Raw genomic sequence first — 17,500 nt, 5'->3', positions numbered from 1 at the left:
TGGATAAGAGAGAGAGAGAGAGAGAGAGAGAGAGAGAGAGAGAGAGAGAGAGAGAGAGAGAGAGAGAGAGTTACATTCAATTTGTGAACAGCAGTTAGAGGTAAATGAAATGAGAATGAGAGTGAGATAAACCTGAACTGGATGAGAGAGAGAGAGAGAGAGAGAGAGAGAGAGAGAGAGAGAGAGAGTTGGATAAATACTGTATCACGCGGCTATTTGCGTCATAGACGAGAAATTTAATCATTCACTTCCTGCAACCATAAGACCTTTTTTATCTTGAGAAAACTTGATAATTTATACCGTTTCCTGGCTGAGACTGTCAAGTCGACGACCTAAGTTGATTTTTGATTTTCGTTGCGGAATTTCTCTCTCTCTCTCTCTCTCTCTCTCTCTTCTCTCTCTCTCTCTCTCTCTCTCTCTCTCATCTTCAATTTTATCGCATTCTCACTTTTGTTTTATTTACCCCTGATTGAGTTTTGTGATATAAATCTCTCTCTCTCTCTCTCTCTCTCTCTCTCTCTCTCTCTCTCTCTCTCTCTCATCTTCAATTTTATCACATTCTCATTTTTGTTTTATTTACCCCTAATTAAGTTTTATGTGATTTAAATTCTCTCTCTCTCTCTCTCTCTCTCTCTCTCTCTCTCTCTCTCTCTCTCTCTCTCTCTCTCTCTCATCTTCAATTTTATTGCATTCTCATTTTTGTTTTATTTACACCTAATTGAGTTTTACGTAATTTAAATCAATCTCTCTCTCTCTTCAATTTTATCACATTCTCATTTTTTGTTTTATTTACCCCTAATTGAGTTTTATGTGATTTAAATCTCTCTCTCTCTCTCTCTCTCTCTCTCTCTCTCTCTCTCTCTCTCTCTCTCTCTCTCTCTCTCATCTTCAATCTTATCGCATTCTCATTTTTGTTTTATTTACCCCAGTTGACTTTTATGTAATTTAACTTTTCTCTCTCTCTCTCTCTCTCTCTCTCTCTCTCTCTCTCTCTCTCTCTCTCTCTCTCTCAGTATATCTTTTGTTCTCACTTTTTGTACTTGGATCTATTATTTATATCTAACCAGTTAATCGATTGCCCTGTTTGCGCATCTATAACAACAAAAACTTTTTAAACCCCCCCTCTTAGTGTAAATTTATACCAGTATATATTAACGACTCTCTCCTTCTCAGTGGGTCACGTGTAGGCTCCATGTCATATTGAATGAATTACTCTGTATACTGAGTATTGACCTAGTGGCAACCAAGAACTTGGACAGTAGTAGTAGGGATAAATATTATGTCTTGGTTTCGCTCCCTCTTGTTCAGTTTGTTTCCATCTACTTTTTATCTCCTTCGGCTAGTATGTTTCTTAAAACGTGACCAGCATATATATATATATATATATATATATATATATATATATATATATATATATATATATATATATATATATATATATATATATATATATATTATATATATGTATATTATATATATATGTATATAATATATATAGTATATATATGTATATATATAATATATTGTATATATAAATACATGCATACATACTGTACATATACTGTATATACATATATATTTATATTATTTACTGTAAATATATAAGAGGAAGAGAAAATCTGGATGAATGGTTTCGCCCTAGTTTGATAATGATTTGCTCGTCGAATCCCTCCCCCCTCTTTTTAAAAATTACGCATTGGTATATATTTTAACAGATTACTCGCTTCTGTTATTTTTTCCTCGCGTTTCCCTCCCTCAAACACAACTAAGGCCTACTATCGTCGAGTCACTAACAGGTACCAACTTCGCTTCTTAGATGTTAGGAAACGTAATTTTGTGGCCCCTTTTTTATCTGGGATCGACCATTGGTCTGCATAATTGTGAGACTGTTTTGGGCAACTGGAACCCGGGTTTGAATCACCGCTGGCAAGGTATTTCCTTCTTACCTGGGAAATTCCACCTAAGAAACTTATCACGTGGATGGAAGTGCTTAAATCTGTCCATTGTTTTGGGTGAATTGTTTCTAAAAAAACTTTGTCTCTAAAAAGCTTAAGGTTTAATGATTCATATGAATCGTTATAAGGGCTAAAGAGATTTCTCTTTAGAGATTATATTCCTTGTGGCTAGCTTTGATAGGAATATTCGATTGCCCATACCATAAGCCGACTGTCCCAACACGCAATGCATTGAATTTCATAGCGTTCCTTTTGACGTACCATTTGCTTAATGACAGAAAATATGAAACATTCTCCTGTGCGTCTGTTTAAATGACCGAGCAGCTACCTTTTGCTTGCCACTGTATGGAGGATAATATTTGAAATCGTGATATTTAGAAATAAAATTTTGTCTTAAAAGTGAAAGAAAAGAAGAAAGGATGTCCAGATATCTCGTTCGTAACCAAGGTAAAATGAAATGTTGATGTCAATGACGATAATTGACTTTAGTAACACAGTCATCTATATGATGAAACTGCAACTTCTGCTGATTTAAAGTGGCTGCTAAAGGTACGAAGTCGAACTCTTTATGTTAATTGAAAATATGCGAGAGAGAGAGAGAGAGAGAGAGAGAGAGAGAGAGAGAGAATTAATGCAAGTCACCTTATCTTCAAAATTCGTTCTAATGCACGCCTGCTGAGCGTCCCATATGAGCTATCTATAGCGTCTAGAATTTTTTTTGGTGTTTGCTGTATATATTTATATAATTTCATTTAAAGTAAATAGCATTTTCAGTCCGCCTTACATCTAAGTATCAATATACTGCAAACAGTGCAAGTGTACTGTCTCTCTACGCTTTTTGAGCTTAAGAATTTGGTGAGGTTTGCTACTGCTAAAAGCATTTGAGAGCGATTGCGTCATCTGGTGACTTCTTGATGACGTCATGAGGCTCAACCAGCTGATCTCTCAGTTTCTTTTTCTTTTTGATTAACGTAAATAAAGTTTGAAATCTCATGAGTGGAATGTTTAGTATAAATGAATTAACATATCGGTGTCACTGACCGGTTGCGATGTCTTACAAATTACAGACATCTGACCCTCATCATTTTCAGTAGTAAATCATTAAACTTTACATTAATGTGATCTCGATTATAGTGATAGTTTTCTTCGCATTCTAATCCATATATAAAGGCAAAATACATGAAGTTATTATTCGGATGACTGTAGTTTATAGCTTAACTAAGCTGCTGTAAATTGCCATATATCTGACCTTTGTAAGGATTGAGTGCCATGACTCAGAACGAACAAAGGGTAAATATTCTTCTCCGTAGGGGGGTAATGCCGCCAGTGCACCTCACGTGGAGCATTGTAGGCATTACTTAAGGTCCTTCACAGCTTCCCTTCGGCCCCTAGCTGCAACCCCTTTCATTCCTTTTACTGTACCTCCGTTCATATTCTCTATATTCCATCTGATTTTCCACCCTCTCTAACAATTGTTTCATTGTGCAACTGCAAGGTTTTCCTTGTTACACCTTTCAGACCTCCTTACTGTCAGTTTTCCTTTCAGCGCCAAGTGACCTCATAGGTCCCACCGTTTGGCCTTTGGCCTAAATTATATATTCTATCTGCGTTTTCTTGGATAAAAGGGCAGAGTTGCTCTTAAATTCTCTTTTACCAGTCTTTCTACATACAGAAGGATTATTTAATTTCTTTCCGCTGATCCAGTGATGTGTCGGTATTTACAGAAATGTTTCCATTTCTGCAAATATTTCATTGAAATCAGCAACCTAGATAAGTTACTGACTCTAACATTATTTTCAATTTTATCCATCGCTTATGGCCATACACTGTAGGAATAGCCCTCTTAATGACCTAATATTTGAAACAAAAATTTAAGCCTGAATTTAAAGCAACGCGATTTGAAAGATTGAACTACATAGAAAGTTGTAGCAGTTAAGGGTACGAAATTGAAATAAGGTGTAAAAGGTTGAGAGGATCGATTTTCGAGGCATAGGAAATGTAAAAAATGTAGCTAAAATTATGTAACCGGTTAACATTACAAGAAGTCCCTTGAATGAAGAAAGGTGATATATGGAAACACTCCATCACGTAATGAAAGCATGAAAGCGAGATAGTGTAAACTCGAAGCACGCATTTCATCCTTTTGGGTCACTGATCGTGAAAAGAAGAAGAAGAAGAAAATATATATATATATATATATATATATATATATATATATATATATATATATATATATATATATATATATATATATATATATAATCAACACACAATCACGCGTGGAACAGAAATAAATTTGACTCACATCAGGATCGAACCCAGGTTTTCAATTGAAGGCAAGGGCGCTGCCCACTAGGCCATACAAGTCTTGTATGGTTTAGTGGGCAGCGCCCTTGCCTTTCAATTGAAAGACCTGAGTTCGATCCTGATGTGAGTCAGAAATATATATATATATATATATATATATATATATATATATATATATATATATATATATATATATATTATATATATCTTGCCTGTAATTCACATCACACGAACAAGCCAATAAAATGCACAAGAATAAGCGAATGAAGATTTAGCCTATAAAAGTAAAGATAATGAATTTGATTACTTACGAAGGAGATGATGGCAGCAAGCAGAAGGATCTTGACAAGCAAGTCATCGAACTGTTCCAGGATCAGCTGCAATAGACTCTTGCCCTCTTCTGCTGGCAGTTCTGTGGGACACAACGAGAACGGCTGAATTAGATAATGTATAAGGGATGTCAGGATTGGTAGTGGCAAAATTAGCAAGACTTTTGCTAAGAAAGGAACATATAGATTATGATGGTGATGATTTCTAATCAAGCATAATGCTATACAGACGCATTGAATAAACTATAAGAGAAATAACAAAGAAAAATAAATATTGTAAAACCATTAAAATAAGAAATAATTGCAAATTGACATAAATAAACGATATTCCATTTTTTTCAATATCCTAAAAAATTGAGGTTTATCCCCCAAATGATCATTTTTGCGCGTCATGGGAATCATTTGTTTTAAGTGTGTTTTAAACTAAGATATTTCCATTGTACGATACAACCTTGTTTATGATTGATAACCTTTTCGTTATAAAAATTATATAACTTCATATGCAAGATCTCCTTTCAAACAAATATACGAACTCCCATTCAGTCATGAGTAGGTTATTGTCTAAACTTTGCAGATATGATTATTGACATTTACTTGGTCTCAGTGTTTTCGAAGTGTCATCAGATCTGATGGTAGAAATTAAAGTTATTTCATTTGTACAGAATCTATATTGGCTGAGATTATATGAAGGCAAAATATTTATTTATATGCAGCCGGAAATTGGACGGATTTTCAGGCATGAATTTGAGACAAGGGATTAGTACTTATTTCATAGCAATTGCTGTCATAGTGATCTAGAGCAGAGTCCTTGCCTGAATAACGCATTTCAAATATTCACGAAAATCGTGGTTGGCTATCAGTTATTCCCTCCATTCTTGTCCCAAACAGACACATAGCCATCTTGAGGTCTGACTCATTTCTCCCCTACATGAGGGAAGCGTAGCGTCATCTCATAAAATTGAAAGGTCCAGGGAAGAGTGTTAACCGTAATGTAACAAGATATGACTGTTGATTATAAGACGAGAGGACAGATGTGGTGTCCTTCCTCCCACATGAATGTGGTGTTTGACATGTAAATAAAGAGAAAAATACAGTAAAATATCATTGCAGTAGTTTCTGAAAGGAGAAGTCTTCTTGAATGTTTTTGAACTTGTGTACTGAATATTGTATTTTTTAGTATTTTATTTAGAAAAAATGTAGATTAACAAGTTTCTAAGAAAGGTCATGTTTACATTCTAATTTTCTTACAGAATAGCTTCTGCAGCCAGCTGTTTTTGTTGTTTATATTTTTATTTGCATATTGAAATTACTTTAGATTTTAGTTGTAATATATTTTGTATAAGAAAATTGGAAATGAAGAGAGCACTGACGTCAGAGAAATTTGGCTGTAGTATACATTTTGCTTTCTAAGAAAAGAAGTATTTTTTTAGAACGTTCTTCCATGATACCACGAAAACCATTACAGATTCTTACCAAGAAAATCATTACAAACTGTAAATTAGTAATTTTAATATTAATTTTGAAATAAAAAAAATCATGTGGTATGAAACGTTTTTTTCTCGGTACGTCATTCACATAAAGGTACAAAGAAGTTTCTTATGTCAAGTAAATCACTGATGAAAAGGCTGAACGTATCTATAGAGAGAGAGAGAGAGAGAGAGAGAGAGAGAGAGAGAGAGAGAGAGAGAGAGAGAGAGAAACAGGTGTTAGACGACAGCAATGCAAATTTTCAGTAACTTCCCTTTGATGACGTCATTCACTCATTAAACGGGATTATTAATATGTCTGCGATGGTCATCTGGAATATACAGGTTAATGAGCGTAAAACGAAGCTCGTAGCTTGTGCACACTCGTGTGGTGTATTGCATATACAGACATTACACGTATATATTTAAAGCGCAAGGTATGAAAAGCTTTGGAACACTTCAAGCGTGGTATGATAACACCTGTATGATGACGTCATGAAATCATTAGTTACTGCTTTACGTGCGAAAAGGTCTGGCCAGTAGGAAGCCGCAGGTCTCTTATTCATCTTTAATAATAATAATAATAATAATAATAATAATAATAATAATAATAATAATAATAATAATAATAATAATAATAATACAAACATTGAATGGCTTCTATGCTTTTTTTATGCCATCCAAAAACGTAGCTTAGCGACTTTCTGAAGATATGATGCTATCAGCAATGACTGAAGGCATTGAATAAAATTCTAGCTTAAAGCTTTAGGTATGAATTAGATCTAGATCAACGAACTGCATTAATAAGCACTTTTTGGAATCTTTTAAATCGCCATGGATTTTTTTTTTTACTTAATCCTTATCTGTATTACGTGGTCGTTCTTGATTCTTCATTACTAAAGGATCTTCGCAGCGCCCCTTCGGCCCCTAGCTGCAACCCCTTTCATTCCTTGTACTGTACCCCACTTCATATCTTATTTCCCTCTTGCTAGCCACCCTCTCCTAACAATTACTTCATAGTGCAACTGTGAGGTTTTCCTCCTGTTACACCTTTGTAACCTTTTACTCTCAATTTTGCTTTCAGCGCTGAATGACCTCTTAGGTCCCAGCGCTTGGCCTTTGGCCTGAACTCTGTATTCCATTCCTGTTGCCTCTTTTGTCACGTTCGTATGAAATTGTAAATGCTCGTGTTTTTAATAATCTTAAGATCCATTGAAAACACTGTCATCTTGAAGTTATTATGAGAGTACGACAGTCGTTTCTCTATAAAGAAATGAAACATGTCTGTATTCCTTGTATAGGATCTGTATTATACCTGGCATGGGTAATAAAAATGGCAGCAGTCTTAAAAATCTTAAGTATTAAGAATTCAAAGTCGCTTGTCCACTACCAGATTGCTCTCAAGAAAATTCGCCTGAGAATTCGTCTTTTTAATTGACATTTTCTTTGTAAACTGTCTGGAAAACCCAGTAGGGTTCATAAGAATATACCTAAAATTATGATTAGTTGGTTGGCATTTATTTATGTTTATTGTATACTCAGTAATATGAATTACATTTATTTGTATTTTGTGAATTTATAGATTTTGATCACAATTTTCGCTTGCTTTTACTGCTGAAAGACTTTTCTTGTGGTTTTTGTTGTCTTCCTTTTTTTCTGTGCAGTTTTCCTTTGAATTATTCATATACTTCATCAACTCTTTGCCTAGACTCCTTTTTTCTATTTGCAAGCTATAGCAAACAAACTCCCTGACTTCTTAGATTAGAAAAGTTACTTTTGAGAGTTCTGTGAAAAGTAGGATATGGCTAATTTATTATTGAAAGCGTTCTAACATGAACTGACAGACTTGTATCAAAAGATGTTGGCTTGCTTTTCGAATTTATCAAAGGCTGCAAAATGGGTAGATTATAAGTTAGAGGTTCCTGTACTGTGTTCTGAAGGTCTTGGCTTCTTAAGCAGTCAGCTCCTTTATTGATCTTTAACTCATCATCAGATTTTGAAGTTGATGATTTCCGAAAACTTGGCAAACATTTAGGCTACACACACTGACACGAAAGCTAGATCAATTTAACCAAGACATTTCTCCCGTAGAGGGTTAGTGCCGTCATTGCACCTCACGCGGTGCACTGTAGGCATTACGTTAAGGCTCTTTGCAGCTTCCCTTCGGCCCCTAGGTGCACTCCCTTTCATTCCTTTTACTGTACCTCCGTTCATACTCTCTTTTTCCCATCTGACTCGCCACCGTCTCCTATCAGTTGTTTCATAGCGCAACCGCGAGGTTTTCCTCCCGTTACACCTTTCAAACCATCTTACTGTGAGTTTCCCTTTCAGCGCTGAATGACCTCATAGGTCCCAGCGCTTGGCCTTAGGCCTAAATCCCGTATTCTCTCATGTTCTATTCCAGACATTTCCTTGGAATGAGGGTCGCTGTAGTTCAGTGCTCTGCGGCACAGGTGCTACCTTAAACTATAGTGGAGTCGAGCGTGACATATGTCTTACCGTTGGGGCCATATTTTTCTTGGTTCTCCTTGACCTGGGCAACAGTGAGGCCCGTATCCTCCTTGCAGTTGAAGTGAGCGATAACGTCCTCGAAGGGGTAGCAATGGCCGTCCTCCATGTTGGTGGAAAGGATGGCTCTTTCGGCTTCGATGCGTAGCCGGCGGGCGATCTACTTTTTTTACCTGGCCCCTCAACTCTCTGCTACTCTGTGGAAAGAAGAAGAACAACAGTTGAGATCGACTGAAGTAAAAGAACAACTTGCATATATAAGATTTAATATGGAAAGGAAGTATTATGGGTTTTTGACTATTATGGACCTTGGACCTTTCGACAGACTAATCACCTCCCATCTTCAGTTGGAACATGGGAACCGAGCAGGCTCTCGAAAGCTCCTTCCTGGAGTGGTGTCCGTTCAGACATTTTTTTTTATATTACAAGCACGCAGTTGTTGACTGCATGTTCGAATAATAATAATAATAATTAAAAATTACTCATAGGCATGAATCTTGAAATGGAGAAACAAATCCACAGTTACTTATGGGTACGTATATTTAAAAATACATCTCTACATAGAGCTCTCGAACAGATTCCCGAAAGCTGTAGAGATTTATCTTTAAATATACGCAACCATACATAACTGTGGAGGTGTTCCTCAATAATAATAATAATAATAATAATAATAATAATAATAATAATAATAATAATAATAATAATAATAATAATAACAGTAATAATAATAATAACTAATATTAAGCTTATATTTCATTTACCTAATTAAATCCGCTCTAGTTAACACATACAGCTTACAACATACAAAACCACAGTCATCTACGGGTACGTATATTTAAAAATACATCTCTACAGAGAGCTCTCGAACAGATTCCCGAAAGCTGTAGAGATTTATCTTTAAATATACGCACCCATACATAACTGTGGAGGTGTTCCTCCAATAATAATAATAATAATAATAATAATAATAATAATAATAATAATAATAATAATAATAATAATAATAATAATAATAAATATGGAAATACTATCGAGGAATTACAGTAACTAATAGTAAGCTTATATTTCATTTATCTAATTAAATCCGCTCTAGTTAACGCATACAGCTTACAAATATACCATCTGGTCATATATTCACGTTTATGTAATTCGGAGAGAAATTCTACAGATATGCTAGATAAGCCTATTGCCTCCGCTCTTATCTCTCTTTACCACATCTAATAGATGTATTCAGATGTGGTTTGAAATGTTTTTGTGTATGTATTTCTTTCACACATGCTCAGAAATCTGTATGTATGTTTTGCACAATACATACATACGGTAGTATGTATTTTATACATTTGTCGTGTGTGAATATTACTGTATATTCATGTAAGTATTGTATGTAAAGTGTGAATGATTAGTGGGTTTAGTCTTGTAATTATAATTATATTTCAGTAGTTTATTCATGCATCTATTATTATTATTATTATTATTATTATTATTATTATTATTATTATTATTATTATTATTATTATTATATTTTAAGTTTTCGCTTGGAAGTAAAATAAGAGAGCCGCAATGTCCTCAGTTACTTTAATTAGTATTATCATTGCATTGGCGGTCCTTATTGTTCTGTCTCGGCACATTGTATACATATAGGCTCTTCCCTCAGGAAGAGGAGATAATCTGTTTATATAACGGAGATAACGCAGACATTGTTCATCCTAATGCTGGAAGGTAGTCTATCGTTTTTAATTTATTTCGTAATCACAAAAATTTCAATTTATTTCAAGAGAAAAGTGGGTGCTACTATAGTCTATCTACCATCCATTTTCTGCATTTGACCCCTCAGGGGCTAGTACTAAACACGGCGAAACAGTGTAGGTGAGTCACTGTTTCCCCGTGTTTAGTACTAGCCCCTGGGGGATCAAATAGTTTTGTATATAGTTTGAGGAAGTAATTGCCATAGGCCTTAATTGGGTTGTTTGGTAGATAGCATCCCAATTTTTGGTAGGTCGCGAGTAGCTCGGTAGATAACATACTATAGCAGCACCGAAAATTGATTTACAGTTAAATTCTCTCTCTCTCTCTCTCTCTCTCTCTCTCTCTCTCTCTCTCTCTCTCTCTCTCTCTCTCTCTCTCTCTCTCTCTCTCAGAGAATGTGCTGTGTGGGGTATATGAAGGCTCATGGATATTTACTATAAATTTGTTATCGGCGTAGTTTGATCATTTAGATCTGAACAGAATGGGTCTTCTTAGTAATGTTGGAAATAATTATATGTATTTGCAGCTGACAAAAATGAAAAATTAATAAATTAATAATAATCGAGAGAATACAATGTTGAAAATAAATAAGAACTAATTTTATGGTAATGGTGACGATAATAATTATAATAAACCTTTGTTATTAATTATTATTATTATTATTATTATTATTATTATTATTATTATTATTATTATTATTATTATTATTATTATTATTATTATCGCAACATCTGACGAAAGCCAAGTGCAAATAATATTTCCTCTTGGTGGCATCGTCCCCAAGAAGTGCAGATCGCGAGACGCAAAGTTGTCAGGGAATATTGACATCCGTCCTCATATCAATTGCTTATCAGAATTGCTTATCAGGACGACGACGACGACGACGGGCCGTTCCGTCTCTCCCGGGACCTGGAAGAGGAGTTTGTTCGTTCGTTCGTTCATTCGTTCGATCACCCCTCGATATCGTGTTGAGATAACATAAGAGATATCGCCATTTATTTTAATTACTGGTGATTCGTTTTTTTTTAAATTTTGCTTATCATTAGTATGGTTCATTTTTGGGGGGCTCTTAATTTTTATGTTCGATTTAGAAATGTTGCAATTTTTATTTTTTTTTTTTACTATATGTGCAAATAGCAGGTAAGATTTTTTTTTTCATAGATGCCTTTTATAGACAAGTTAACATTTTGAGGACCTTTATTTAATTTCTATGTCCATTTTGTATTTGGTGCAAATTATTGAGGTAGTTTATATAACTGGCTTTTGCTTTTATAAGTAGCGCAAGTTATCAGGCATTTTAAAATTATATCTAGTATGGTGTTTATTAACTTTAAAACAGAAATTCATTTAGCTTTTTATAAGTGGTGTGTGTAAAATATTCCAGCGATTTGAGTTCGAATATAGTTTTAAAAGTGGTGAATTTATCAGTGTATTGGTTGTCATCGTATTAAGTGGAGGTATTAAGTGGATTTTTATTTATCGAAGCGCAATCTAAATGCATTTTATCCGTTTTGGCCTAGTTTTTGAAGGTTGGAGTAAACTTTTAGTTCATTTTTGAGTATATTTTGTGTATCTAATTGCTTTTATAGTATTGCATTCAAATTCATATATTTGTGGAACTTAATCCTGATGAGATTGCTTGTTCAGTTTTGTGACATTTATGATTTTCAGAACTTCAGCATGCAGACAGTTTATCAATCTTGAAACTTCAAGGTATCTGTTGACTTAACTCAGTTTTCAACCTAAAAGAACTGTCATCATATATATATACATATATATATATATATATATATATATATATATATATATATATATATATATATATATATATATATATATATATATATATATATATATATATATATATATATATTAACAAACTTCACTTCCCTAACCTATCAGAGGTGTGGCTTTAGGGCCTGTTAACCATTCGGTTCTCCACAATTCTTAATAAGAGACAGAAAGAGAGACAGAGAACTCAGTGCATAGTTTGGAGCTAACACATATTTGTTACATAATTGAAATTCCTGCTCAATCTCTTAGTTGTGAATGGAAGTGATTACACGAGAAGTGCTTCTCTTCACCTGTATCAGTAGTCTTGTATCTTATCGCGTCATTGACTGACAAACAGCCTATCAGTGATGTAACCCTCGATTGCGGTGGTATATTCTTAGCAATATTAAATAATTATTGTGTAAGGGGGTTGGGGGACGGAAGATGAGTTAAATGGCAGTGTAATAATAATATATATAATAATAAAATCCGAGTGGATCTTGTTTGTCCTCCCCTGGGTGACAGTAGGAGAGACATGATACAGCCACTCACCCACCCTCTGCAAACTGGTTTGTCCGGGCCGGGTGGGGTGAAGTAGGTAAGAGAACAGGGGGTGTAGGGGAGACATCCACCTTTTTCCAGCAAACCTGTTTGTCTGCCTCAGGTGGGGCCGGGTAGGTAGGGGATTGGGAGGGTAGGGGAGACAGCAGCGCCAGGTTCCACTTCATGTAGCGCGCGCTAACAAGCTCGCACAGTACAATCGATATCATTATTATTTTTATCCCTCAGCACCAAAAGTTTGTTTCTCAGTAAGTCTTGAGGTGTGAGGTTGCTACTGCATGTTATTTTCCATCATAGTTGCCACACACAGGGACGTTTTCCGCCATCTTTTAGCATCTTGCCTCGAAACTTTTGACCATTTAACCAGTAAGTGATGGATTTATTGATAAATTTATTCCCATGAATTAACGTCATAAGTTAGCCCAAACTGGTGACAAATGAATGCACCTAAGTTCCTGTTTTTCACGGCTAAGGTGAACAGAGGTACAGTGGCTTTTAATAGAGCTTGCCCATACGCCCTTCCTTGCCCAGGATTAGAGCCTGTTCCATGTGATTGGTACGCGAGTGTGCTACTGATCACACCACGATCCCTATTATTATTATTATTATTATTATTATTATTATTATTATTATTATTATTATTATTATTATTATATTCTCCACCACACGGTACGATTAACATCGGAAGGCTTAAAGTCCGTTTAACATAAAACACAATTATCTTCTCGTATTCTTAAGATGAAAGAGATGTGTACTCGTATGTATATAAGTAAGATAAACTGTGAAACTATTGGAAAAAGCTGTGTTTACCCACCAGTCTGCCTTTGTGATGTATGTATATGCAGTGGCTCTACCAACCTTATTCCCAAAATGTTGTCTCAAAAACAGAGATCACGCTTTCTGAAGTCACAATCTGTAATGGGCATATGCGTGTATGTATGCATACATTTACAGTGTGTGGGTATGTGTGTGTGTATGTGTATAAATATATATATATATATATATATATATATATATATATATATATATATATATATATATATATGTATATATATGTGTGTGTGTGTGTGTACATATTGTACACACGAAACTTCTAAACATTACATTTGGTAATTAAACATGGCGTTGTCTGTTTCCTTCCAAAACGAAAAAATGGATTTAACTGCATTGAATGCGTTTGAACATTTTTCCTTTACTGATACGTGTCATTTTAGTGTGGTTTTGACAACGAGCAAAAACAAATTCGCTCTCTGGGGTGACTGTCACTCAAAATTTGTGCTGCGTTGTGACACAGCGAAGAGAGACGGTTGAGGTGGACTTTGCTTTGTAATAACATTGAATGAATTTTGTTTTACGATTTTTAGTTTTCTTTAAAAGAAAACGGCCTTGTCTGTCCGTCCGCACTTTTTCTGTCTGCCCTCAGATCTAAAAAAACTACCGAGGCTAGAGGGCTGCAAATTAGTACGTTGATCATCCACCCTCCAATCATCAAACATACCAAATTGCCTCCCTCAAGCCTTAGTAGTTTTTATTTTATTTAAGGTTATTCATTTTATTTAAGGTTATTTATTTTATATTTAAGTTAGCCATGATCGTGCGTCAGGCAACGATATAGGACAGGCCATCACCGGGACGTGGCTGAAAGGTTCATGGGCCGCGGCGCATACAACATTATAATTATGTTGTACAGAAAACTCGATTGCGCCGAAGAAACTTTGACGCATTTTTTACTTTCTTTTTTCTTGTGAATGCCGTCGGAACTGGCAGCCGGATACACTCGCATAGCTCAGGTCTAAGGAAGACAATAAAGGGGAAGGATAGAAGTGCTTTAGAATCTCATCTTACTAGCAGATGGTTATTGAAGTTAACCTGCTTTGAAAAGGAATAATTATGGAGCTTTGCCAGGCCACCTATTCCGAAAAGTAAATTTACTTATTATTATTATCAGATTAAATGTTGCTTAACACCGCTGTTGCTTAACACCGCAATTCACTAAGCAATCTACAGCATTCATAAACTCTCACATCAGTGTCTGTTGCTATTAGATATGTATATATACATACGTGTATATATATATATATATATATATATATATATATATATATATGTATGTATACAGTATATATATGTATATATATATTGATAGATAGATAGATATAGATATAGTTGTGTGTATAGATAGATAGATAGTTTTATTAACCACAAAATTACAATATTTTCATCTTTTACAAAAGATGATTTTTTTTTTTTTATCTATTCGGTACCATAAATTCAATACAAAACGACTTTGTAAAACAGAGAAGCACTCCAGAAAATAGCAGCATTAGAAAAGCCGCAAAGACGTTCCCTCTTTTAATTCATAAATAGTCCCATTCAAGCGTAACGCCGTCTCGATGCCGCGAGCCTCGTAGCCAAGGTCTAAAAGACCTCGCTCGTGGCATTTCAATCAAAACATCGAGCGGGTGTGGTTGCAGCGCAGATGCGTTTTGTCAGTTGACACAGAAGACAAAGATCCCTAATGACCCAGTTGCGTGCAGTAGCATTCCGCGCGTCTTTGTTTGCTTCTGCAAGATCCGATCGTTTGTCATTGCGAGGAATTGGTGTTTTGTTTGCCTGAAGTCACAAAGTTATTATAATCATTACATTGTAATTTTTGCCACATTTTATGTGCTAGCTGACGAATGGATGCTAATGATAGCGTATTTTTTTGCGTAGTTTGTTCAGAGCTTGTTTGAGATTCGTTTCCAGCGTTTTCATCGCGGTTTTTAACTTTGACATTACTAAAGGTAATTTTTCATTTTTGATGAATTTCCAGGTGTGTATATTTTTTTGTGAATTAAAAACAGAAGATTTGTATTTTATTTTCCTGAATTCATGTAAATTTTGTCTTTTCGTGAATAACCAAAATTAGGTATTTGATTTTTATGAATAACATGAACTAAATATTTTGATACTGGCTATTGTTAATTTGTGGCTGTAATTACGTTATTCCAAAAAGCACTTCCGCATCCCTGAGGAGAGATTCGTGAATTGTGCATGTATAGGAAATTGTGAATGCAGGTACAAAGTAATTTTAATGTTTGATAACTAAGACTGTTTGAATATCATTAGAGGTAATCCCAATTGCAACTTGCAGGAAATGAGTTTGGGGAGCGTAACGTGATGTTCATGTATCTGATTAGTAGTAGTAATAATAATAATAATAATAATAATAATAATAATAATAATAGATGGGGTAGCTTAAGATAAAAGTAAGACAGTAGCCACTTGTGAATCAAGGCTGAACTTTCTAGTTTCGTGAAAGAAAAGATTTCCACTCTGTTATTTTTAATATTGTTATAATGGTTGTGGTTATTATTATTATTATTATTATTATTATTATTATTATTATTATTATTATTATTATTATTATTATTATTATTATGTGATAATGTCTTCTTTCTGTATTTCCTGTCATTTTCTTTAGCTCCTTATAAATGAACACCGTGTTCTTTGGAAGCTTGAATTTCAAGTCATTGGCCCATGTAGGCTTGTTCTATATGAATACGGGTTCATCTTCTGAATAATAATAATAATAATAATAATAATAATTATAATAATAATAGATCAGTTTAAAGGACATTCGAAAGTAAACGAATGATATGTTGCACACGAAACGCGTACAGCCACTCGTACAACAACGTGGCGTAATCACGGCTCTCTTATTGAAGACACGAATTCCTATTGTATCACATTCGTTCTTGAGCTGTGACGTAGTAACTTGACATGTGTCCCACGCCGCGGCCCATTGTTTTTCTTCCTTCCTACGTCAGAGTTACAGTGACATACGGGTCACAGATATTTTCAGGTTTGAATAAACTGTGCGTGATTGTATGTCTGTCTGTCTGTCTATCTACAGCACATAGATATATGCGTACATATATATGTATGTATACATATACTGTACATATATACTTACATATATATATGTGTTAGTGTCAGTGTATATTTTCAGTTTTAAATAAGCTGCATGTATAGATATGTATATGTATATATATACAGTATATATATATATATATATATATATATATATATATATATATATATATATATATATATATGTATGTATGTATGTATGTATGTATGTATGTATGTGTGTGTGAGTGTGTGATCTATTCTATCAAAGCCAGAGATGTAGGAGGGAAAAAAATTATTCTTTTGTCATGTTCCATATTCGTCAAATATTTTTGTGGGCATCGTGGTCCGAATCCAGCACTGATACTTTCTCCCTTTCTCTCTCTTACTCGTTTACCCATTCATTAGTGGTCTTTGCAAGCATTGAACAAGCGGTTTTCCTTTTTTTTATGTTATTTATTTATTTTTTTTAACTTAACGAGAAAGCACGCATGTATTCCGTTTCATATTGGGTGGCTGTTACAGTATGAGTTGATGAGGGACTTCATTTCGGTAATATTTACCCCACGGATTTGTTCGTGGACTGCTTCATCTAGATGCTGAATGCCTACGGGTTTTATGCTTTTTGTTTGTTATCGTATAGTTTTTTCCTTTTTTTTGTTTTTATGTGTTTTACATCCTCGGGTGTGTTTCTTATAGTATTTTCTGTTACATGTTTTGTGTTTGTTTTATGTTTTTGAAGGTGATATTGTATGTTTAACTTTTAGGAATAAAAATATAATTGACAATAAAAATAAGTCTTGGTTGTTTATCTGGGTAGAGTTCGAGTGACATCATCATCACTATAGTTGGTTTCCCAGGATTTCAGGCGTTCGTTCTCCAGATACATTCACAATTGATCGACACGGCTTTGCTTTGGATAATTAGCACGCGCAAGTCTGCCTGAAGTGGAATCATTATC

At 34.6% G+C, this 17,500-nt stretch overlaps 1 protein-coding gene across 14 annotated transcripts in view; it reads right to left on the bottom strand.

Annotated features, from left to right (window-relative positions):
- Positions 1-17,500, bottom strand: part of LOC136852581 (calcium-transporting ATPase sarcoplasmic/endoplasmic reticulum type-like) — a 98,925-nt gene that overhangs the window by 72,506 nt on the left and 8,919 nt on the right. For all 14 annotated transcript variants that reach the window (XR_010857188.1, XR_010857189.1, XM_067127404.1 and 11 more), the window contains exons 2-3: positions 8,557-8,762; positions 4,574-4,674 (exon numbers count right to left, since the gene is read on the bottom strand). Coding sequence is in view for 12 of the 14 variants with exons in the window: in XM_067127404.1 (XP_066983505.1) it covers positions 4,574-4,674; positions 8,557-8,674 (219 nt within the window). In the remaining 2 variants the exon portion in view is untranslated. The remainder of the gene's footprint in view (positions 1-4,573; positions 4,675-8,556; positions 8,763-17,500) is intronic.

The sequence above is a fragment of the Macrobrachium rosenbergii genome, chromosome 25 (assembly GCF_040412425.1).
Source record: "Macrobrachium rosenbergii isolate ZJJX-2024 chromosome 25, ASM4041242v1, whole genome shotgun sequence".
NCBI classification, from domain to species: Eukaryota; Metazoa; Arthropoda; class Malacostraca; order Decapoda; family Palaemonidae; genus Macrobrachium; species Macrobrachium rosenbergii.
This window is presented reverse-complemented; position numbering and strand designations above follow the sequence as displayed.